This window comes from Neophocaena asiaeorientalis, unplaced genomic scaffold (genome assembly GCF_003031525.2).
Source record: "Neophocaena asiaeorientalis asiaeorientalis breed wild unplaced genomic scaffold, Neophocaena_asiaeorientalis_V1.1 scaffold218, whole genome shotgun sequence".
NCBI classification, from domain to species: Eukaryota; Metazoa; Chordata; class Mammalia; order Artiodactyla; family Phocoenidae; genus Neophocaena; species Neophocaena asiaeorientalis.
The window spans coordinates 13,346,909-13,374,135 of NW_020172818.1; the positions used below are offsets into that span (position 1 = coordinate 13,346,909).

Below are 27,227 nucleotides of genomic sequence, written 5' to 3' on the forward strand. Positions count from 1 at the left end.
TATTTTCTAGAGTTTCCCTTTGAGTTGGTAATTACCTATTGATATTTTCCAGAAAGTAACATTTTTCTTTTGATATTAGTTTTAATATTTCTATTAATATACCATAATTCATTGTTTGGCCTGGGAAGAATAATTCCCAAATTGGAAGAGACACATAACTTATTTACGGAGTTGTTGAGAAAAATTCTTTCCCTGATATTTTAAAGTATAAGTTTTAAACTTGTTTCTATTTAGTATTGAGGCAAATAATTTAAATGGCTTATCAAGTGGCTGATCAGTGGTGTACATTTAAGCACATAACTTTATGGAATAGTTAGAAGCGAACTTTGAAGTTCATTACACAGTAGTGTACAGCAGTGTCAAGAGCATTGGACTCAAAGACTTTGATTTAAATCTAGGCCCTGATTGTAAATAGCTATGTAACATTGGGTAAATTAAATCTTTCTGAACATCAATAGCCTTATTAGTAGAGATAAGAACACTCATCATACAAGGAATTGTGAGGATTAAATGGAAATGAGAATGCCAGGCTCATAAAATACTCAGGGCATGCTGAGATATTCATTTTTACTTCATTCCCAAGATCTGACTAACTTATAAGCATATTTTAAATTATTGGTACTGAGGCCCAAGTTGGTTATGAATGTGCTTTTATAAAGGCAGTGGAGGGCTATGGTGGTGGGCTTGGGGACAGTGGGTAAAATGAAAATTGGGTATTGGAGAGCCAAGGTCTTCTATCAAATTTTGTGGGAGAAGGTATGCAAACATTAGGAGTTTTAAAAACAGCTCTTTTAAAATCATAATTCTTGCTAATCTGAGTTTGTGTGTTTATGTGATTGTGAATAGAAATAGAGATAGAGAAAGAGAGATATGGCATCACTCCATGTTTTCCATTACAGCTAAAAACATAACAAGCCCAATCATTTTATAGTCACAATGGCTTTGTCACATCTTCAACACAGCATATTTCTATAAGATAACAACATAACAGATGTTCCTTGAAAATCTTTCCTACAGGAAAAAAATGAATAAGATTATTACCAGAGGAAGAAAAAGAATAATAAATGTTTTGTTCTTGATTTATATTTTAGTTTTATAACTGGAGAATTAAGAACTTGAAATATATTTAATAAAATATTAATTGAACAATAAAAAGACCATAAATATTTTTACAAAGTTAAAAAATACCTAGACTCTAATGCCCATTTAACTGTTAACTATAATATTTAGAGCATAAAATTAATCCAAGGCATATAATCTCAGTATCTTTTTTATTGGTATTTAAGATCTCAATTTGTTTGCAAAGTTCATCTGAGAAAAATAAAAATAACCTGTCTATATATTTACTCCTTTAGATGCATGAATAATTTCTGGGAAAGAGAAATATCCTTTAACAATTCCAGAAATATATTTTAAAACATCAAATTTAAGTCCTCCTCATGATATGTCAGGAAAATTGGTGGTGTTCCAGAAAATTAAATTTTATGGGTTCAGTTAGACCAGTAATGTCAGAAATTAGTGACTTGTGCTAGAGGAAACTCCTAGAGAGGTTATTGGGAGACTACTGGATTATAAGTGAAACATTAGTATAAATTTATGGGTCACTACAACACATGAAAGACACAACCAAAGAAAAAGGACAGGATATATTATAAAGATCTTTCTAATATCAGAAACATCAACATATTGTATAGTTTGTATATACTATATAGAGTATATAGAGTGTATATTGTGAATAATATATACAGAGTAACTTGAGTGTGTATATGTAGATGTATATCTATCTATCTATCTATCTATCTATCTACCTTTCTATCATCTATCTATCTATCTTTTTCCCTAAGAACAACTATAAGCTCTGGAAAAAGTATAACTTACAACAACTACAAAACTGTTTTATGGCACTGGAGAGTGGTCAAAAGTATGCTGAAACTGGAGACTACATAACCTGGGTGAGATTCATACATATATAAACTTCTCCGAATTCCTTGGCTTCCCCTGCAATGCACAAGACAACGCTACGAGCATCTTAGGAGGTGAAAAACAGCTGAAAGGCTGTAAGAGGGGAGAGATTTTAGCAGCTACTCCTCATAAGAGAGACAGAGTTTAGAGTTTGAGTCTCTTCAAACTAGAGTCTCAGTAGACAACTTGGGTTTTCCACAAGGTCTAGGCCTTAAGATTAAATACTATGCCTAGGATTAAGAAATTAACCTTAAAACCAAGGGCAAAACTAAAATAGATTCATCCTAGCGAAGTACCAAACCTCTGCAAATTTGAATGATCTACCAGCAACTTAACTGCCTGCTCAGAGAAAGCACAGCATTTTTCAGATGAATGGCACCCTGAGTCTTAACATCATATCTCACAATACCCAGTATACAACTCCAAATTGTCGTACATGCAAAGAAATATAAAAATGTGACCCATAATCAAGAAAAAATGAGTCAATATGTTTTGCAATTAATAGGTAAGGTTTTTAAATAACTATGAAAAATATGTTAAAGTATTTACAGAAACAGATGGCTTAAAAGATGGAGAATTTCAGGAGATATATGAAAATTATAAAACTGTAAAAAATTCAGATGGAAATCTTAGAACAATATCTGAAGTAATTTAATAAAGTATTAGATGTTTCATTTCAATTCTGACTATGTAAATATTTGATAAGTACTTGATAATGCTTGATTCATTTTGTCAGTATCTCATCACTTTCCAAGATTACACTCCTAGAATAAGACATTTCTTTTCTTTCTACTACTACTAGAAGAGAAAAATACTTTTTTAGGACCATTAAACTAGCAAAATCATTGAAGTGCTGAGTCCACATTAATTGCTTCTGTTTCCAGCTAGAGTCTATTTTTGATAGCAACTCACAAAACATGAGAATTGGTGTACAGTGCCTTATCAAAAATGAAAACCAGATTTGGAGAGCCAAAATGAGTCATGATCTTTTAATATTAATATTTTATTTGAGTCATAAATATTAGAAGACTGTGAGTCATTTGAGTCATGGTTTAAGACAAATAAGCAAACAAAGAAATAGAAAACGTGCATTCATTTTGAAATACTCTGCCTTTCATAATAAGTATAAGCTTTCATGTGTAATAATAATTATTTTTAAAGTAATGATTCACTTGAGCCCTTCAGCTTTGCAAAGTTTGTTGGAAGAGATAGTTAAGCAAATGGATGTTTCTTATGTAAAGTTGTAGGTTGCATGCTAGGGTTTGCTGTGTGATGTAATGGGAGCACATGGACAAACACTGAATGCAGATTGGGGGTGGAAGTTTCAAAGAGGCTTTCTAGAGGAAGAAGTGCCTGTGATACAGCTTTGAAGACAAATAGGAAATATCCAGGTGAGAGGAGCAGAAAAGGAGTGGGAGAGTGGGGGGAAGAGTGTCCTAGTCACATAAATAAACTATGCAAAGCTCATACCTCACTCTAGTACTACAAATAGTTTGACTGACTGGGGATGTAGCGCATAATATAAGATATGCTGATGAATAAAGTAAGAGAGATGGATTGAAGTGAGATTAGGGAGGGCCAGAGAAACCATTAAAGGATTTTAAGGAGAGTATTAATAAATTTAGATTTTAGAGAGATTACTTTGAAAGCAGTGTAGAATCGATTTTACTTGAACCAGATTTAACGGAGGCAGGAGGATCATTAGTTGATGAGTATATTAATCTAGGTAAGAAATTATGTAGTCTAAACAAAAGTAGAGCAGGAACTTAGGAGAGAAAAAAATATATTTATATTTGAGTGCTTTTAGAGTTAATTTGAAGGACTTTCTCATTGACTGAGTTTCAGTTGAAGAAAGAGAGATGTTACAGATTATTTCCAGTTTCTTTTTTCTGGTCACTCTGTGGATATTAGTAATAGTCTATGAAATGGGAAGAAGACTTTCAAAGTCTCGACAAAGTCAGTTATATCATTTTGACACGCTTATTTTGAACTGTCTGTTATACATAGGGTTGGGGCGAGAGATGGTTAATAGAATTTTAATCTGGAGCTCAGAGCCTGAACCTCAGAAGAGGAGTCTAGATATGGGCATAATATTAATGTTGATTTGGGAGTAATTTTCAAAGATGTTGATGTCGTGGGAGTGGATGAAATTATCCAAATAAGACTGTATATGAAAGCTATAAAAATATGAAGAATGGGCCTCCAGGGTAAAGAGTAGCATTGAAGTGGTATAGGAAGAAAAGCCAGAAAAGGATATTAAAGAGGAATATCCTGCAGAGAGAAAGGAGGCAAATTCCATGGAAGGAGAGGCTTCTCAAGTGGTGAGTGATGAAAAGGTATCTACTGTGTCAATCTGATCAAGGACTGAATGTATCCAATGAATTTACAACAAAGAAGGCACAGGTATCTTTGTCAAGGGTAGTTTCAGCAGAATGATATGTTGGAAGTCACAAAGCATTAACAAGAGGAGCAAAAGATTGGTAAACAAGAGGAGAAAGCAAATGTAAACAACACAAGATGGAAGAGATGTGAGTATGCTTACATTTTGGAAGAGAATTATAGTGAAGTGAAAGAGGTCATGGTTCAGAAGGGAGATGGTTTAATTGAGGGATGACTACTCTTGAGAAGGAGGTGACCAGGATCTAGAACACAGGTAATGTATTGACGAAAAACATAAGAAGACAGTGATCAGAGGAAGATAGCAGTAGCTGGATGAGGTGTGCAGACAGTGAGCCTAGTCAGCAGTCTGTGGCCACTTGAACCCCCATCCCTGCATTGAAGTGAATCCAAATATAATACTGCAGAAGAGCTGTGTTGTTGTGAAAACGTGGAGCTCAGTTGTAAGGAACAATCAGACCTGGAAGAGACCAGTATCAACGTGACTGGGGAAGGATATTCATCAGCTTTAGGGAATCACACTTACAAAAATAAAATGAAGTGCATATTAAAGTTTTAATCAAAATGAATCGTAGGGAAAAATGATCGATGGGAATGTTGTGAGGTCATTTGCTAGATCTACCTGCTCTCAAATTGGAGTATACCTACAATTTTCTTGGATAAAGGATTCAAAAATGAATAGATTAATTCTTTCTCCTACTACTTAAAGTTAATATAAATAAAGCTATAAGCTTTTCCCCGCTTTCCCCCTCAACTAGTATAACTTGGTACTTTAGTTGTATGAAAAAACTGATCCATTTCAGAGAAATGAGAATCTGATCTGTACTGTTAAATCACCCAAAGACAGAGATTCTGTGACTTTCCTCTAAAATTTTAAAATACCATTAATAAATTCATGTCTGGAAAATAGTCCCTTTTGCTTATAACAAAATTTTTTGGTTTGTTATCACAGAATATAACAGAGTAGCCATTGATATGCCTTATATACATTAAGAACTGAGATCATCACAGCAAAATGTCCCTGAACTATGCCTCCCATCTCAGGCTATGAGACTTGAAGAAGGTATGGGTATACACCTTTACCTCTGAATCATGTGCTCAAAGCTGCCTAAATTCTCAGATATCTTATAGGAAAAAGATAAGAGAGCAATAGAAATGGAATTGTAAGGCCTAAGATCTCCCATTCATTGTATTACAGATGATCCTTAAGTAAATGTAAGCTGATTTATTTATTGCCTCAAAACACTGGAGTTTGTGCTCACTGTACTGAGTACTTCCTAGTGAAAATATGTGGTCTGATAATGAAATGTTCCAGGAGATGCCTCATGAAATCTTATGTCTAGAAGTTAGATTTTAATGTTCCAGGTATTGCAATGATGGAGACCTGGCTTGTATTCTCAGTCAAGTGAAAGAAAAAGTGTCTTCTAGTTCTCCATGAAGCCTTGTCTAAAATTGAACACTCTCTCTTGTTCAAACTGGATTAAATGTGGCATACAAACTTATTGTCATTAGTCATTAGTTTTCAATTTCCTTGAGGCACTGTGTATGAAGGGAACTATTATCTAATACTTGATCTTCTGCTTTTTAATCAGCATGGGTAGCATTTGAAGGACCTGTTGTTTATTCTAATTATTACTGGAGTTCCTATTCCCTTGGTTTTGCAACTACTATTCTGTCCATTGTTTTCAGTTCTTTTAGGATGCTTTTTTCCTTTACAGATTTAATATGTGAGGCATGTATGTGTTCCTTTAAGGTGTCAGTGAAAATCATTCTTTTCATCTGGGCTTAGGTGGCCATGGAAAAAGGCTTTAGGAATTTCTATTTCAGAGACTTTATATATTTTTCATTTCAGATCATGTTGGAGAATGATGAAATAATAAGGCAGAAATAATCTGACGCTAATATCTGAGAGTCCAAAGGTAAGAACTATTTACAGTATATTATTTCACCAATCTAAATATTTCCAAATAAAAACAGGTTAAAAACAGGTTTGGGAGAAATACAAATAATTTTAAAAATCCATAAGTTTGGAAATACACTGCATGAAGCACATGGAAGTACAGAGAATCATAGTCCTTTGGGGGATCTACTACTTAAGCAAAGTAGTAGAGGTGAAAGTCTCTCTGAAATCTTTTCAGAAGTGAAATAAAAATGAAAACAGTAGCAGAAAGACATCTGAAAAGACTTGGAGCAAGTAATTAGAATCACATGCATAAAGGGTTCATGTGCAACCTGGTGTGACAGAAACAATAACAACAACAACAACATTAGTTTTCTATTTATAATCCTCTCCTGACTTGAAGGAGAGTGAAATTGGGACTATGGAGAATATTGCGTTTGCTGAGAAGGGTAACGGATGTAGGTGGGGATTGCAAGTTTGGAATTATTTGAATCATAGGATCTGTGCTACAGTTTGGATTATAGGAACTGTGCTGGATTTGTCTTGAAAAATAATGGGTGAGTAGGCTTTCTCAGGCAGAGAAATGGATCAAGTAGAGACTGCAAGAAGGAAAGGTGAAGAGGGAGAGAGAGACACATACAATTGCCTGGGAGCTGACTTGTAAAGAAATGACAAAAGAGTTTTATGTTCTGAGAGGCAAATTCTCCCTTTGGGCTAATGTACAAAATCCTCAGCAAAATTTACATTTGTCATTCAGGATACATGAAAATGAAAAAAAGTGATATATATGAAGTTACTTAAAATCTGGGTCATATGAATAATGGTAAATGAAAACAGTAGGTTATCGGGAACTAGCTGTCATACAAAATCAAGAGTCAGAATCACTTATAGAGCACTATGTGGGGGGCAGACAGGTGTCATTCTAGGCACTTTCAAGGACTGCACTGTCCCTTGTTGCAAAGATTATGTAAAGATGGAACGGCAAAATACCGTGAGTATTTGACCTGTGAATCACGAGGACCATCTGCCAGCATACCCAAGGTTAAGGTGGGACTGACAGCAGTGCCAACAGCAGTGTACTTTATGAGCCTGCACAAAGCATGAAAGGGGACACAACAGAGCACACTCACAGGTGAACAACCCCAGAGGAGGAATACTCAGAGGATTCTCTCCCAGTGGGAGTACTTCAATCCTGCCTACCTTGCATCACAGATCAGAAACACAGCTAAGAAGCATATCTCAGGGCCTCTACTTCAACAACTAGGGAGCACACCATACCCCTGACAGGGCAGTGACAACCACAGAGCAAAGGGGAGGCCCAGCTCAATATCCAGCTCACCCACCAGGGGGCAGAAACCAGAAGCAAGAGGAACTGTGATCCTGCAGGCTGTGGAAAGATACCATAAACACAAAAAGTTAGACAAAATGAGATGACAGAGAAATCAGTTGCAGATGAAGGAGCAAGATAAAAACCTACAGAACAACTAAACGAAGAGGATAGTCAATCGACCTGAAAAAGAATTCAGAATAATGATAGTAAAGATGATCCAAGATCTCGGAAAAAGAATGGAGGCATGGATTGAGAAGATGCAACAAATGTTTAATGAAGACCTAGAAGAACTAAAGAACAAACAAACAGAGATGAACAATACAATAACTGAAATGAAAAATACTCTAGAAGGAATCAATAGCAGAATAACTGAGGCAGAAGAATGGATAAGTGAGCTGGAAGACAAAATGGTGGAAATCACTGCCATGGAGCAGAATAAAGAAAAAAGGACAGTCTCAGAGACCTATGCGACAACATCAAACACAAGAACATTTGAATTACAGAAGTCCCAGAAGAAGAAGAGAAAGAGAAAGGGCCTGGGAAAATATTTGAAGAGATTATAGTAAAAAACTTCCCTAATGTGGAAAAGGAAATAGTCACCCAAGTCCGGGAGGCACAGAGAGTCCCATACAGGATAAACCCAAGAAGGAACATGCCGAGATACATATTCATCAAACTAACAAAAATTAAATGCAAAGAAAAAATTTTAAAAACAACAAGGGAAAGCAACAAATCACATACAAGGGAATCCCCATAAGGTTATCAGATGACTTTTCAGTACAAACTCTGCAAGCCGGGAGGGAGTGTCATGATATGTTTAATGTAATGAAAGGGAAAAACATACAACCAAGAACACTCTATACAGCAAGGCTGTCATTCAGATTCAATGGAGAAATCAAAAGCTTTACAGACAAGCAAAAGCTAAGAGAATTCAGCACCACCAAACCAGCCCTACAACAAATGCTAAAGGAAGTTCTCTAGGCAGGGAAAAAAAAAACTTCAAAGAGACCACAACTAGAAACAAGAAAATCACAAATGGGAAAGCTAACTGGTAAAGGCAAACATACAGTAAAGGCTGGAAATCATCCATAAAAAATATATTAAAATCAGCAACAGTGAGAAGAGAAGTTGGAAATGGGAATTGCATTTGAAATGAAGAGACCAGCAACTTAAAACAACCTTGTATATATATAGACTGCTTTATCAAAACCTCATGGAAAACACAAACCAAAAAACTACAATAGGTACACACACAAAAAAGAAAAAGCAGCCCAAACACAACACTAAAGATGGTCATCAGATCACAAGCAAAGAGAACAAAAGAGGAAAGGAAGAAAAAACACCTACAAAAACAAACCCAAAACAATTACGAAATTGGCAATAGAACTACATATCAATAATTACCTTAAATGTAAATGGATTAAATGCTCAAACCAAAAGACTTTGACTGAATGGATACAAAAACAAGGCCCTATATAGGCTGTCTACAAGAAACCCACTTCATACCTAGGGATACATACAGACTGAAAATGAAGGGATGGAAAAAGATATTCTATGCAAATGGAAATCAAAAGAAAGCCAGAGTAGCAATATTCATATCAGACAAAATAGACTTGAAAATAAAGACTGATACAAGAGACAAGGAAGGTCACTACATAATGATCAAGGGATCAGTCCAAGAAGAAGATACTAAATTGTAAATATTTATGTATGCAGCATAGGAGCACCTCAATATATAAGGCAAATGGTAACAGCTGTAAAAGGGGAAATCAACAGTAACACAATAATAGTGGGGGACTTTAACATCCTACTTACACCAATGGACAGATCATCCAGACAGAAAATTAATAAGGAAACACAGCCTTAAATGACACATTAGACCAAATAGACTTAACTGATATTTACAGGGCATTCCATTTGAAAGCAGCAGAATACACTTCTCAAGTGCACATGGAACATTTTCCAGGATAGATCACATCTTGGGTCACAGATCAAGCCTTGATAAATTTAAGAAAATTGAAATCATATCAAGCACCTTGTCTGACCACAACGCTCAGAGGTTAGAACTCAATTACAGGAAACAATGTATAAAAAACACAAACACATGGAGGCTAACCAATATGTTATTAAATAACCAATGGGTCACTGAGGAAATCAAAGAGGAAATCAAAAAATACCTAGAGACAAATGACAATGAAAACATTGATCCTAGATCTATGCGACACAGCAAAAACAGTTCTAAGAGGGAAGTTTATAGCAATACAATCTTACCTTAAGAAACAAGAAAAATCTCAAATAAACGACCTAACCTTATAGCTAAAGCTACTAGAAAAAGAAGAACAGAGAGAACCCAAAGTTAGTAGAAGGAAAGAAATCATAAATATCAGAGCAGAAATAAATGAAATAGAGACAAAGAAAACAGTAGCAAAGATCAGTGAAACTGAAAGCTGGTTCTTTGAGAAGATAAACAAAATTGATAAATCTTTAGCCACACGTATCAAGAAAAAAAGGGAGTGGTCTCAAATCAAAATTAGAAATGAAAAAGGAGAAATTACAATGGATACCACAGAAATACAAAGAACATAAGAGACTATTATAAGCAACTATACACTGATAAATGGAGAAATGGACAAATTCCTAGAAAGGCACAACCTTCCAAGACTGAACCAGAAAGAAACAGAAAATATGAACAGACCAGTCACAAGCACTCAAATTGAAAGTGTGATTTAAAAATGTCCAACAAACAAAAGCCCAGAACCAGACGGCTGCACAGGCAAATTCTATCAAACATTTAGAGAAGAGTTAACACCTACCCTTCTGAAACTCTTCCAAATATTGCAGAGGCAGGAACACTCCCAAACTCATTCTACAAGGCCACCATCACCCTGATACCAAAAACAGACAAAGATATCACAAAAAAAGAAAATAACAGGCCAATACCATGGATGAACATAGATGCAAAAATCCTCAACAAAATACTAGCAAACAGAATCCAACAACACATTTAAAGGATCATACACCATGATCAAGTGGGATTTATCCCAGGGATGCAAGGATTCTTCAATATATGCAAATCAATGTGATACACCACATTAACAAACTGAAGAATAAAAACCATATAATCATCTTAATAAATGCAGAAAAAGCTTTTGACAACTTTTAACACCAATTTATGATTAAAACTCTCCAGAAAGTGGGCATAGAGGGAACCTACATCAACATAATAAAGGCCATATGTGACAACCCTACATCATGCTCAATGGTGAAAAGCTGAAAGATTTCCTCTAAGATTAGGAACAAGACAAGGATGTCCACTCACCACTTTTATTTGGCATAGTTTTGTAGGTCCTAGCCATGGCTATCAGAGAAGAGAAAGAAATAAAAGGAATCCAAACTAGAAAATAAGAACTAAAATTGTCACTGTTTGCAGATGACATGATACTATACATAGAAAATCTTAAAGATGCTACCAGAAAAATACTACAGCTCATCAAGGAATTTGGTAAAGTTGCAGGATACAAAATTTATACACAGAAATCTCTTGCATTACTACATACTAACAACAAAAGATCAGAAAGAGAAATTAAGGATACAATCCCATTTACCATCACACCAATAAGAATAAAGTACCTAGGAATAAACCTACCTAAGGAGGCAAAAGAACTGTACTCAGAAAACTATTAGATACTGATGAAAGAAATCAAAGATGATACAAACAGGTGGAGAGATATGCCATGTTCTTGGATTGGAAGAATCAATAATGTGGAAATGACTATATTACCCAAAGCAATCTACAGATTCCACACAATCCGTATCAAATTACCAATGGCATTTTTCACAGAATTAGAACAAAAAAATTTACAATTTGTTTGGAAACACAAAAGACCCTGAATAGCCAAAGCAATCTTGAAAAAGAAGAATGGAGCCTGAGAAATCAGGCTCCCTGACTTCAGACTACACTACAAAGCTACAGTAATTAAAACAGTATGATACTGGCACAAAAACAGAAATATAGATCAATGGAACAGGACAGAAAGTCCAGAGATAAACCCACGCACCTATGAACACCTAATCCACAACAAAAGAGGCAAGAATATACAATCGAGAAAAGACAGTCTCTTCAATAAGTGGTGCTGGGAAAACAGGACAGCTAGGTGCAAAAGAATGAAATTAGAACACTCCCTAACACCATATGCAAAAATAAACTAAAAATGGATTAAAGACCTAAATGTAAGGCTGGATACTATAAAACGCTTAGAGGAAAACATAGCCAGAACACTCTTTGACATAAATCACAGCAAGATCTTTTTTGATCCACCTCCTAAGTAATGAAACTAAAAACAAAAATAAAATATGGGGCCTAATTAAACTTCAAATTTTTACACAACAAAGGAACCATAAACAAGAAAGGGAACCATAAACAAGATGAAAAGACAACCCTCAGAATGGGAGAAAATATTTGCAAATGAAGTAACCGACAAGGGATTAATCTCCAAAATATACAAACAGCTCATGCAGCTCAATATCACAAAAACAAACAACCCAATCAAACAATGGGCAGAAAATCTAAATAGACATTTCTCCAAAGAAGACATACATATGGTCAAAAAATGTATGAAAAGATGCTCAAGATCACTCATTACTAGAGAAATACAAATCACAACTACGATGAGGTATCACCTCACACCTGTCAGAATGGCCTTCATCAGAAAATCTACAAATAATGAATGATGGAGAGGGTGTAGAGAAAAGGGAACCCTCTTGCACTGTTGGTGGGAATGTAAATTGGTACTGCCACTATGGAGAATAGTATGGAGGTTCCTCAAAAAACTAAAAATAGAACTACCATATGACCCATCAATCCCACTCCTGGGCATATACCCAGAGAAAACCATAATTCAAAAAGAAACATGCACCCCAATGTTTATTGCAGCACTATTTACAATAGCCATGATATGAAACAACCTGAATGTCCATCAACAGAGGAATGGATAAAGAAGATGTGGTACATATATACGATGGAATATTACTCAGCCATAAAAAGGACTGAAATAATGCCATTTGCAGTGACATGGATTGACCTAGAGATTGTTATACAGAGTGAAGTAAGTCAGAAAGAGAAAGACAAATATCACATAATGTGGCTTATATGTGGAATCTAAGAAAATGGTACAGATGAACTTATTTGCAAAGCAGAAATAGAGTCACAGATGTAGAAATCAAACTTATGGTTACCAAGGGGAGTGAGGGGAGTGGGATGAATTGTGAGATTGGGATTGACATACACTACTATATATAAAATGGACAACCTACTGTAATGATAACCTACTGTATAGCACAGGGAACTCTACTCAGTGCTCTGTGGTGACCTAAATGGGAAGGGAATCTGAAAAAGAGTGGATATATGTGTATATATAACTGATTCACTTTGCTGTACAGCAGAAACTAACACAACATTGTAAAGCAGCTATACTCCAATAAATTTTTTTAAATTAATATAACCATTATCACCAATAATTAACACCCATTTATTGATCACAAAATACATGTGTTGACGTCTAGCAAACTGATATAGAAAACCCTTGTAAAAACAAAAGTATATGCATGGTGTAAATTCTTTTTACTAACATGAAATTTTTGTTTACTGGAATACTATATCAATAATCTATAATGGGGAGAGTCCTATATTATTTTACTAGTGGCAGGGCTAAGAAATATTATTTAACAAAATATGGAAAACTTTCAAGAACAGTTTCATTTATTCAGCAATAGATAAGTAGACCTCATTTTTGGTCCTGAGGATATAATTTAATCCTGAAGATATGAACTTTGTCCTGAAGATTCAGACTAAAATCTTTCCTCTCTGTGCTGAGTCTAGGGGCAGAGTATCAGGTTGGAACTCAGGAAGCCTAATTTCCAGAACTAGTTCTCCGTTTAAACATTTTTGACCTTTAGCAAGTCACATCACATGACTGCATTTTCTTATGTATAAAATGAGAACGCAGCTGATTCACAAAACTTTATTCTTTCAATTATTTATTAATTCACCATCCAGAAATCATTATGCTATGCACTGAGGAGACAATAGTGAGTACAGCACTTCTCTTCAGTAGTCTACAACAGATTTGGGAATTTACCTGTGATAAAATGCCCCACATTTCTTAGGGACATTACCAACCATCATTTTAATTTAACCTAACCTAATTTTAAAGTACCTTATTCTTTCCTCCTCTATTATTTTGTATACTCTAACAGTACTTGAACTTATTTTTAAATGAGGTTTAATTATAAACTGAAGAATTGTAAATGGATATTAAATGATATATTGTTGAGATAAGTGAAATTTCAATTATTCCAACAGTCTAGTTAAGACTATTTAAGTCTACATTAAGAACTACTTAAGCAAGGTAAAAGAGCTTGAGTTTCCTGATTTGTTAAAAATGGAAGAAAATAGTTTCCACTAGGCTTACCTCCTGGGGATATTGTGAAGATTAGTACAGTCTATGTATGAGAATACAACTTATATAATATAAATACTCAGACGTAAAGTATCCTTCTGAAACCTGGTCCTTTGAGCAAGTTTTCTAAAAGAACTCAACTCTAAAAACTTTTGTCCAGGATTCAAGTCCAAGTTCTGCTACATATTAATTTTGTGAGTTTGAGATTCAATTTCATTTTTATGTAAAACAAGAAAAAATCACATAGATACTGTGAGAATTAAATAATATTCATGTGAGAGTTATTTAGAAACTGTGACTCACTGTAAAATGTAGGTCAATATTATGTTTAAAAAGATAAATGGCCAGTTTTATACCTCTTTACTTTTCTACCACATGATGCTTTCTCATCTTCACAGTACTGGCATATATATTTACAGTAAAGTACCTATAGTAACGGGTACCATTTACTGAGAACAGTTCTATGTGCCAGGCACTTTTTGAAGTACCTAACAAGTATTGCCTCATTTAATCCCTATACAGCCACATAGTATATGCATTATTATTATTTTCATTTCAGCTTATAGGGATTGTAACCTCTCTGAGGCTCAGATAGGCTATATTCCCCAAGGTATGTGCCAGAGTCAGCATTTGAACTTGGCACACTGAATAAGAGTCTCTGTTCCCATTCATTACATTAAATTGTCTAAGAGTGACATAAAAGAATGCCATTTGTTTATCCATTCATCAACCCATTCTATATTTCTCTGAATATTTATTTTCCAATTCTCTCAAAGTTTAAATATAATCTAATTCCATAAACAAAAAATCATTTTTAACTAAACAAAAGGATTTTATGAATTTTTATATGTAAAAATAAACAAGAATCACTGAGAAAATTCTGGGAAAAAAAGAGTAAATAGAGGTGAAGAGTTGCCCTATCAGATATTAAAGTACATATAAAGCTTCATTAATTTAACCAGTATGGTGATAATGCATGAACTGCCAGATAAAGCAGAGTAGAAAGGAGACTGAGCCTCAGACACATTGGAGAACTTAGAATATGATAATTGTATCATTTTAAGTTAGTGTTGAAAAAGATGGGTTACTCAATAAATGGAGGTAGATATAACAGGAAAACATCTAGAAAATAATACTGGAGTCTCATTCCACAACTTACATAAATAAACTTCAGCTACATTTAAATTTTACACAACAAACATATTATGAAACCACTAGAAGAGTTTGATTTAATCTAATCTATCCATATAAAGAGTGATTTTATAAAATTGACAATAATTGATACTATTCTCACAAGAGCATGTTCTGAAGTATTGAAAATTGTAAGATAGTGGTCCAGGTTCATTCTTTTATATGTTGCTGTCCAGTTTTCTCAACACCATTTATTGAAGAGACTGTCCTTTCCCCATTGTATATTCTTGGCTCCTTTGTTGTAAATTTCTTGAGCATATATGTGTGGGTTCTTTTCTGGGTTCTATTCTGTTCCATTGATAAATGTGTTTGTTTTTATGCCAATACCATACTGTTTTAATTACTATAGCTCTGTAATACAGTTTGAAATCAGGAAGCATGCTGCCTTCAGCTTGGTTTTTCTTTCTCAAGATTGGTTTGGCTATTCAGTGTTTGTATGTGGTTCCATACAAATTTTATAATTATTTGTTCTATTTCTGTGAAAAATGCTATTAGAATTTTGATAGGAATTGCATTGAATCTATAGATTGCTTTAGGTACTATGAGCATCTTAACAATATTAATTCTTCCAATCCATGAACACAAAACATCTTTCCATTTATTTGTGTCTTCTTCAATTTCTTTCATCACTGTCTCATTGTTTTCAGTGTATGGGTGTTTCACCTCCTTGGTTAAGTTTATTCCTAGATATTTTATTCTTTTTGATGCAATTGTAAGTGTTATTGTTTTCTTAATTTCTCTTTCTGAAAGTTTGCTATTAGTGTATAGAAATGCAACAAATTTCTCTATGTTGATGGTGTAGCACTTGTTATTGATTTCATATGCTAAACTTAATTTTCCTTTGAGAAATCCACATTATGTAAACTTGGTTGCAATCTTCCCTGCACCTGTAATTGCAGCATGAGAAATATTAATGGGTAATCCATAGAGGAATCTTTTCAAGTGATTGCCACGCACTAAAGGGCTGCAGATATTTCCTCCTAAAGTGCTATCTTTTCTTATATTTTTCGAAAGGAATAAACACTTCCACTTCTCAAGTACTGTAGCAAACTAGAAAGGAATACACAGAAACTTTTCTAGGCTTTTCAAAATAATTCCTATCCACTGCCACTTAGGAAGAAGATTTAATCAAAGCAAGTGACATTTGCGATCAATGCAAAGCTTAGAGGTAGGCGGTACACCCGATTGCAAGTTGTATCCCCGGTGGGGCAGAAGTTAGAGAGAGGGAACGAACAGTTTTCTTTACACTTCACTGCTTCAATTAGAAGTATTTCATGATAATATTATTCATATCTGTTATAAATTTTAGGTGTTTTTTGACTTTGTTTTGATTTTAGTTATTTTCCTTTAAGAAAATGGGGTTTTGAAATACCCAGTTGGATAAATTTTCATTATATCCTGATTAATTAAACTATTTATATAATTTCAGAAGTATGACAAGCAGGTGTGTTCTAATGGTGTTCTTTGATTTATCAGCCAAAATACAAACTTTTCTCAAAATATCTTAATGAAAAATACTTGGTAAAAAATTAGGAACTTCTATATAAAAGTGCTTACAATATTTATTTTTCTTTGTTGGGGAAATATTGTGTTATACATGACAGATACTTAAAAAGATAAGTTCATGGTTTTTGACTTTAATTTCCCTAGAAAATCTACTACTAAAATGTTGGTTTTATACCTGGATGATAATATACATTTTTTTAAACACATTTATTTATTTATTTATTTATTTATTTATTTATTTTTGGCTGTGTTGAGTCTTCATTGCCACGTGCAGGCTTTCTATAGTTGCGGCGAGTGGGGGCTACTCTTTATTGCGGTGTGCAGGCTTCTCATTGCGGTGGCTTCTCTTGTTGTGGAGCACGGGCTCAAGGCGCATGGTCTTCAGTAGCTGTGGCACACGGGCTCAGTAGCTGTGGCTCGCCGGCTCTAGAGCACAGACTCAGTAGTTGTGGCACACAGGCTTAGTTGCTCCGCGGCATGTGGGATAAATGAAACTTCTGAAAGACTATATAGTACATCAGAGGCATTCTGTTCAATAAAGGACAAAGATAGCTAGAGCTGCAGAAATACAATCCACTGGGACTCCTACACTGAAATTTCAGAAGTTTCACGTGGTGTAATTAAGAATGCTCTGCAAAAGGTAATAAAAAGTCTTTCTGTAAGGAAGTAACAATATCCCAGACTGATATTGTACATGGCCAGTGGCTTATAGAAGATAAAAGGAAAGTAAAATTAAAAATTGATTAAAAAAACAGGAAAAAAGTAGGAGTCAAGCATCAAATCATATTATATTAAAATGCCATAACTAGGTTTTTTCCCTTCTCTTCACACAAATGCTGGATAAATTATATGAAACAGTACCTTCCTTTTAGCCTTTAGCTGCTCATGATACTTGTCACAGGTGTCCCCTGGGATCTCTCCTCCCCAGAGAGTGATTCCAACAATGGTGTATGTGATACCCATGATGAGCAATGGGAAACAGTAAACCATTATAATAACAATAATATGGTAACTGTAAGAAATAAGAAAAATATATGCTGAAGAGCGTATTGAAATGAAATAGTAAGACTTTGAATTCATTCCATTTTAAGTCATAATTGAACATGCCAAAGATTATTCCCACATTTTCTCTAAGTCCTCATTTCACAAACCCATCACAATACTATGCTATTGTCACTTACAATCATCTAGATGCTACCAGTTGATCTTTGTCAATCTTTACTTCGTGTATGAAAACTATAGCTGAACTGTAGTGCTCATTTAAACTACACACGTTCTCCCTTGCATGGAAGCTCAGGATGAATGCCTTTTCTCTGCTTGGTAGTCATTGAGCTAACCTAATTAAATGTATAATCAGAGGAAAAGAGATGGGACATATTAAACTGATGAATTGACATATTTTCTCCTATGTAAAACTATTACATATATCCTACAATATCAGTCATATTTGAAATAAGTCATTCTTCAACCAAATGAAGAAAATGTGACTAGATGCTCTGAGTCACACTGGCATTTTTCCAAAGTCATGGTACATTTGATTGCATCATTAAATTTGGTAAATAATATACAGGTGTGTTAGTCACATCAAAATTATTATACTATAAATTATAACTAAATTTTGGGATTTCATAGCTTTCAATAAAAATTATCAGGATGCAATTAGGGAGGACTAGAAGGGCAACCAATAACATAATAGCCAAATTAGAATTTGTATAAACTTTTGGGTGGCTTCTACTATCTTATGAAGGCTTTAAAGTAATTAAAGAGCTTGGCATGCTAGTCTTCTCAATCCCAGTATTTTTTTGTTTTTTTTTTTTTTGGTAAAGGGAATCTTAAATCTTCTTAATTTCTGTACCCTGATAGCTTATTAAGTATTAACTAAATCAATGGGGAATTAAGTCAACAAATAATTTAATTTTATTATTTTGATTAAATTAATTTTGTTATCATACAACCTAAGAATTCTTAATAGTATATAATGGATAGATGCAGTCCTCAGTTTCATAACTGCTGCCTGCTTTTCCTTTAATAAGTACTTCTTAATGTTTTTCTTTAAAAGTCTGCATGCTGAGTAGAGCAGAGTTTGATAAAATGGCTGCTTTAAAAGATGATCACTGTATTTGCATCATTTGTTATTTTTAAAGGAAAAAATAGTTCACTAAATAAGAATTTTTTGAAACAAAATTTAAATGGTCAGCATAAAACCCAAAATGCAAACAATTGAACAATTATGTTTTTTTCATTTGCTTTTCTTAAGGTGGGTTCAAATTATGAAATATCAAATTCTATCATATAGCATTCCTATTTCCTTTCTAACCTAGCGCTTAAGTTTCTTTAATGCTAAAACAAAGGAACACAACCAAGAACCTACTAAGACTTCCTTTCCCTTCAGCCAGTTTTCTTAAAAGAGCAATCTTCACCTTTGGGTTTCAGTTCCTCCCTTCTGGCTCGTTTCTCAGTGGATAACAACCTGGCTTTCCTTTGCACTTTCATTTCCAGTGATCTTATCAGTTCCTCCAGAAACTCTCCAGAGCTACCCCACATAGAGGTCTTCACATTTTTCCAGTTAGAAACCTTTGTAACTTATACAAACAAATTGACTATATCATATTGTAGTATAGTATTTTTACGTGTCTCTTTCCCAAGTAATGTGTGAGCCCTTGAGGGAAATATCTATGGCTTATCTATGTAATAGTTGCTCCCAACCTGTAGTTCATTACGTGTTCAACACATTTAGTTGAAAATTGTAATAGAGCATTAACTTACGTGAAACGTTGTTTGGGACCTTCTGGCCATTGCACATAGCAAAGAGTACGGCCCGGCATGACTTTGGTTTTGGAGTAAAGACACTGAGGGAAGGCAAGTAGAAATGCTAGAATCCAAATGCCTCCAATGACAATCTTGGTTGCAGTGGCAGACAGTCTGGGCTTCAAGGGATCAATAATGGCCATATACCTATATAAAAACAAGCAAAACCATTTTGTTGGCTATCTTGTTAATGGAGTTTAAAATGAGTTTCAGAGGAGTTTCCGGGGCCAGGGTTATCTCTCTTCTGGTAAACAAACTGAAGAAGATTTTGCTTGTATAAAGGCAGCATAGAATAATTATGCCATAGTCTTAGGAATCAGGCAGATCAAGGTTCAAACCCTATCCTGTCACTTATTTAACTTTTTGAACTCCATTATTTTTAAAATAGAAATAAGAACCCCCCTCTCTTAGTGGTGAAGTAACGATCAATAGAAATAATGTAAGTGAAAGGTATTGATTATTTGCTGCTGTGCCTAACACATTATCAGAACTCATATGTCTGCTGGATGGAATTGGAAAGATGTGTATTAAGTGCTTAAAAATATGAATTCTGTACCCCAAGACCTCCATTTTTCTTATGTATGTTTAACTTTTTAAAAAGAAAATTCAAGACAACTAATATGGATAATGTCTACATGATTGACAAAATGAGGAATCCCTCATAAGGATATTGTCAACATAGCCATTTAAAAGCATCCAGAGACAAGTTCAGGTTTAGATAAGGATGAATAAATCAAGTTTGACGGAGACTATACTTTCCTATTACCTCTAAAATTGAATTCATACTGTATCATATAAATCTCCATAGTATTTATCTATGTAACTATATATAACATAATTTTTATAGGAAAATATATTTAAGGCTCTAAAATATTTACATATGATTTTTAGAGTGCAATTTTTTTTTTTTGCGGTACGCGAGCCTCTCACTGTTGGGGCCTCTCCCGTTGCGGAGCACAGGCTCCGGACGCGCAGGCTCAATGGCCATGGCTCGCGGGCCCAGCTGCGGTGGGATCCTCCCGGACCGGGGCACGAACCCGTGTCCCCTGCATCGGCAGGCGGACTCTCAACCACTGCGCCACCAGGGAAGCCCTAAAGTGCAACTTTTTGAGAAATTAGAAACTGTTTGAATATGGTAACAGAAGTCAAGCTTTATGCACTTGGTAAAATAGTAAGAATATGTCTGGGAGAATTAAATTCCAGATTTAAATTGGATAAAATGGCTAATTGCCAAATTATGGCTAATAGAGTAGAAAATAACATACACCAAATGAATTATATTTTGGCATTTCTATCAATAAAACACATTCTTATTTAATTGTATTATTTTTACTATTGGCCATTTTGTGTTTCTCAAATATATTTTTATGTATGAAAATTTTCAAAGGTAATATTTTTATCAAAGGATGAGTATTACTTAAACCAAAAACATTTAATCTTATGAATGTAACTATTTCAAAATAAGGGTAATTCATTAACTTGTTTACTGCTCTTTGCTTTTGTAACTATTAGGCAGAATTAGATCTTCAGTAGATATATTGGAACTTATCTACCTACTATTCATAACGTTAACTTTAGTTGTAATTTACTTAAAGAAAGTACTCTTAATTTATTATGTATGACAGCTATTAGGCAAAAGTGAATGTTAGATATGAAAAAAGTAATCATAAAATGGTACCTTGGTTTAGGGAAATAAAGTGAATCATACAAAAAAAATAAAATATACATGTTTGAAACTGAAAACTGTTTAAAATTCGCCTCTCATGCTTATGTTGGTAAAGATAATAATAGCAACGTATATTGATTGCTAAGCATGACTAGACAACTTATTGTACACAATATATATACATTTAGTATCCAGAAAAATTCAATAAATCAACTAATATTATCTCTATTTTACAGAAAAGAAAACTGAGGCTTAAAGATTAAGTAAAGTATTTAAAAATGTCCCAAATGGTAGGAATTGGAATTCTAAACCAGTTCTGCCAATCCTCAAAGTCTACGTAGGTACACATTATGGCTTTGAATATAACCACTCGTTTAAGGAATTGTGGGAGAGAAAGAAAAATATATAAGGTGGTGACTTGAAGAGAATCAGAAGTCGCATCTTGTCTCTAAATTCAAAAGCATTTATGTGCAATATTAAAGACGAAAGTCAAATATATAAAGGCAATACTTGTGATTGGTCATTTCTGTTCCCATTGCTATGGACTATAAATCACCATAGCATTTCTCTCATTACATTGAACTGTTGCTTTATGGTGTTTCCAGAGTCAGACACAGTACTTATCAATAAATTTTGTTGTATTGAACTGACTATTTCTCAATCTTATCATAATCTTTGCTTTTTTGCTTGCCTGGAAATTTATGAATGCTATTTGAATATTTAGACAGCTGATTTTTTGAGACTGTAATGAGAAGTTGAGTGATGTGAGCAGGTTTAGAGTTTTGTACAGCTACTACAGCATGGACAATTCAAAATAAACTACAAATTTCTTATTGATTTTATTTGTCAATTAGTTTAATGTTAGAGAAATTATTTCCTGACAGGTAGAATATTGTTTTAGTTGGATTGTATGGAAACAGTCAATTTATGTTCTCACTAACTAACACTTTAGTGAAAGTAGACATTTTGAAACTTCAAGCTGACATTTTTGTCATTTCTGGTCTGATCTATTATTCATTCATTCAGCCAACATTTCTTGGATGTCTACTGTAGTATCCCAGATACTGTAGTAATACAACAATGAGAAAAAATGACCTTCACAGAACTCACAGTCTAGTGAAGTAGATAGATACTAATCAAATAATCTCACCAATAAACATAAAGTTACAAATATAATAAGTGTTACAAAGGCAATGTTTATGGCTGTGTGAGTGCATTTACTGGGGAAAACATTTAGATTGTGAATCAGTCTTCCCTAAGAAAAGCATTCTGGGTTGAAACTTGAAAGGGTGACTAGGCAAGGTAGCAGAAGGGTGAGCGTTGCAAAGATTTCTGGGGGAACAAACAACATGTGAAAAACTCCTGTGTTAATGGTGGGTTTTTATGGGTTGAATTGTGTCCCCCTAAAAAAGGTACATTGAAGTCCTAACACCCAATATCACAGAAGGTGACCTTATGTGGAAATAGAGTTTTATATAGGTAATCAAGTTAAAATGAGGTCATTATGTTGGGCCCTAATTCAATATAAGGTGTAAAGGAGAACTTTGGAAACAGAGAACCACACAGAGATTGCCACATGAAGATGGAGGATTGAGTGATGTATCTACAAGCCACGGAATGTCAAAGACTGCCAGCAATCCACGAGAAGTTAGGAAGGGGCAAGGCAGAATTTCCTCATAGGTTTCATGGCCCTTGCCAACACCTTGATTTCAGACTTCTAGCTTCTAGAAATGTGAGACATAAATTTCTGTTGTTACTCAGTTTGTGCTGGTTTGTTACAGTAGCCCTAGGAAACCAATTTGATGGGTAAGGGTGGGTGCATTGTGCACTTGAGGAACTAAGGGCTAATGTAATGGAAATGCTGAAAGTGAAGGGGGAAAGTGATTTGAAACGAAGTTGTAGTTCAGGTTATAAAATTTTGTCCTCTGGAAAGTAATTGAGGTGATTCAATCAGGAGGGGAGAGTAATCAGATTTTAGTCTGGAGAATGGATTGAAGGAGGGAAAGAATGGAAGGAAGAAGATAAGTTACCTCATTATTGTTTTGGTTTGGGTGAGAGATGATTGCTGCTTGGAATAGAGTATTACCACTGGAGATTGAATTACATTAATGATTGAGGAAAATAAAGAAATGTTGAAATATTGTAGAAAGGGAGAGCCAGTTGACCAAAGAGGTAGGTAGAACTTCCAGGCACTGCTGAAGACCAATTTGAAATTGGTGATTAGGAATTCACTGTGCCATCAACGTTTCCTATTCTGTGACTCTCTCCTGGAATAATAATTTTCTCAACAGTAAGCATGAAGAAAATGGATCCTTAGGGTCAAATAAATACCCTCTGGACCTTGAGAAGAAATTATCAAACCCAGGATACAATCTCTCTCAAATGAGTGTCAGTGCTTTATTCTTCCTTTAAAGAAATGTATATCTTTGATATGATCACACTAGATTTTCCTAGGTGTTTGTCTGAGCTTCTCATTACCATTTTTCCCCACCAAATAGATTCTCAAATACGTTAGAGTCTCCTTACTCTGACTGTTTCACAAAGAATAGCTAAGATTGGATTCTTTACTCTTCCAATTAGCATAACCTAAACACGTTTTAAAGTCACTTTTTGTTGTCTTTCATAGAGGAAGAAATTCTCAGAAATATCCATCAGAAGCTTACATTATAATGCCATCTTTTATTAGTTTTCCTTTTCACTCTAATACAGGACCAATGTCCTTTACCATGTACTTCTTTTCCTGACATAATTGAAGGGGTCTTTTTCATGAAAAAGATGATGTCTTTTGCAAAACAGAATTTTTTGACATAACTTTACTGCTCTCAGTAAGTAAGCCTTTCCATTTTGTAATTGTTCTTGGTATATGGTATAATTTTTCCTTTTGGTAGCATTTTTTATTAAGCTCTGTTTCTGGATCTTTACATGCTTATATACATTTAAAATTTTTGGTATAAAGAGAGAATGCAGTCTTCAGATGTTTATTTGATTATATTAAGTAATATTTGCCTGAAATAATATAGATTTTACTGTTCTCCAGTTTGCTTCTGGCTACAGTAGACATTGCTTTAGTCTGTAAATTCAGGATCCTATAATCTGAAGTGAGGAGATGAAGCCCAAGGAAGGAGTACTTGGTAAGAGATATGTATACAGCTGGAGACTTAGCCAATTTGCAGCAATCCTGAAAGGCAAGAGTGGTAGATATATCCCAAAGGCACTCTCCTTCCCATCCCCTCCAGAGGTCTCCCATTAGAAAAAGCCAAGAAGAGACCCAAGAGTGAGGGACCCTATTGATACAGTCAGTCTACAGAAGTAGTCAGCCTGGTGGGCAGGGGCAGAAAAAAGAGTGGAATAGATAGTGAGTAGATATGAATTGAAAAATGGACATTATCCAGCTCAGATAATAATTTCATGTATTTCACATGCTAGTTTCCTTGCTGAAGTGATTTTTCTTTTGCTTCATATGTTATTCTAAAGTTGTATGACTGGAAAACTTCTAACCATCCTTTAATTTCCACTCAGATTACAGACTGATCACTGTAGATTCTTTCCCTCTCTCTGGGCAGTTAGTTTTTACCTCCTCAGTGCTCCAACAGCATTATGCTCATAATGATTTTAGCTCATTGGAGACATGATTTATTCTTCTCTGTGTTCTGTAGCACCTAACAAAGTATCTATATTAGTCAACATCATTGTTGAATAGTGACTGCAAATAGTTGTTGAATATTTGGACAGATGGATGGGTGAATAATTGTTTACAAATAAAAACTTAAGCGTGTACACAATTTTTAAAAGGAATAGTTTTCTTAACTTTGCTAAATGGGAATAAACATGGCGTAGAGTATGATTATGAGGTTAAAATGACATTACATAACACAATGTATTCAAGGAGACTTAGGTAATATCAGGCACAGTAGACAATGTAAATCACTCTAAAACTATATTGAATAAAAACTTAACACTTGAGAATTTAAAAAATGTTGCTGTGGTAAGCTCGAGACAAAAATAAACAAAGATAACTTATTTAGTGTGGTTCTTAGCTAGTTGTGATCAGAGTAGAAAGAAAAATAAGTTCATGCCAAAATTATGATCTAAGGATTAAAAAAAAAAACTTCTTTTAATATTGTTATAACTTTTCAACAGAAACTGTTCCATCAGGGTAGTGCATTATAGGTTATTTCTCTTTCAAATCTCTCCTTTTAGAAGAATTTCTTATATGGAGAGCACTAAGGTCTTCTATGTAACATCAGTCAGGGCAACTAGTGCTCCGTGGTTCAATGATTAAATAGAAATGTTGCATGTTATACTTGGAGACTCTGTAAGTTCTTTGGGTGCACTAGGAATTAATTTCCTTCAATTTTGTTTAATATGGCCTATACCATATTAAACTCCTTTTTGAAGTGGCCTGTGGCGGTTCCACTGTGTTATCCTTAAACTCAGAAAGATGATGTTGTCCATCAAGCAGAAGGAGTACCCAATCTGCAGGTAATTAAGTTGTGATGATGTAAATGCTTATTTAACTGTGCAAATGGAAGAAAGAAGGTATAGATAACCTCTAAACTGGGATAATAATACATTATTGGATATATACTTAGATAATAAATATATTCATAGCATCTAGGATAATGACTGCACATATTTGGCACCCGATACATATTTATTGTATGACTAAATTAATGAATGAATGGAGGTGATTTTTAAAATTGTTTTTCTGTCATTTTCTATCATTGAATAATTTGTGCTCAAATTACCTTAATAAGGTATCATGAAAATATAATTAAAGAGAAAAATCAGATGTGAAAAAAACAGCAAACAACAGCAACAATAACAACTACAAAAAAAAGAAAGAAAGAAAAGAAATAAAAAGCATCCAAATTCAACAGGAATACTGTCTTTATTACTGACAGAAGTAATACTGTTTTTATTAGTAGATGAAATGATCTTCCTAAGGAATCCACAAAACCCCAAACCCATTAGAATTAATAAGTTCAGCAAGGTCACAGAATACAAGTTCAATGAATTGTATTTCTATATACTAGTTATGAACAATCTAAAAATGAACTTCAAAAAAGTCTATTCAGTAGCACCAAAAACAACCTAAGTGTCCATCATCGGATGAATGGATAAAGAAGATGTGGCACATATATACAATGGAATATTACTCAGCCATAAAAAGAAACGAAATTGAGCTATATGTAATGAAGTGGATAGACCTAGAGTCTGTCATACAGAGTGAAGTAAGTCAGAAAGAGAAAGACAAATACCGTATGCTAACACATATATATGGAATTTAAGAAAAAAAAATGTCATGAAGAACCTAGGGGTAAGACAGGAATAAAGACACAGACTAGTAGAGAACCGGACTTGAGGATATGGGGAGGGGGAAGGGTGAGCTGTGACAAAGCAAGAAAGAGGCATGGACATATATACACTACCAAACGTAAGGTAGATAGCTAGTGGGAAGCAGCCGCATAGCACAGCGAGATCAGCTCAGTGCTCTGTGACTGCCTGGAGGGGTGGGATAGGGAGGGTGGGAGGGAGGGAGACGTGAGAGGGAAGAGATATGGGAACATATGTATATGTATAACTGATTCGCTTTGTTATAAAGCAGAAATTAACACACCATTGTAAAGCAATTATACTCCAATAATGATGTAGGAAAAAAAAGAATAATTTAATAAACATAGGAAGAAATTTAATAAAAGAATTGGGACATACATTGAAAACTACAGCGCATTGTTGAAACAAATTAAAAAAGACCTCAATAAATGGAAAGATGTAAAAAAAAAGAATAATTTAATAAACATAGGAAGAAATTTAATAAAAGAATTGAGACATACATTGAAAACTACAGTGCATTGTTGAAACCAATTAAAGAAGACCTCAATAAATGGAGAGACAGTCCATGATCATGGATTGGAAGACTCAATATTGTTAAGCTGACAATGCTTTCCAAATTGACTGAAAAATTCAACAGAACCCTTATAAAACTTCCTATTCTAATTCCAGAAT

The 27,227-nt window shown here is 34.3% G+C and overlaps 1 protein-coding gene across 1 annotated transcript in view; it reads right to left on the bottom strand.

Moving 5' to 3' along the window:
* The window catches only part of TACR3 (tachykinin receptor 3), a 60,870-nt gene that overhangs the window by 16,648 nt on the left and 16,995 nt on the right, over nt 1-27,227 (bottom strand). Inside the window, exons 2-3 of the mRNA XM_024741824.1 lie at nt 19,511-19,699; nt 17,606-17,756 (exon numbers count right to left, since the gene is read on the bottom strand). Coding sequence (XP_024597592.1) covers nt 17,606-17,756; nt 19,511-19,699 — 340 coding nt within the window. The remainder of the gene's footprint in view (nt 1-17,605; nt 17,757-19,510; nt 19,700-27,227) is intronic.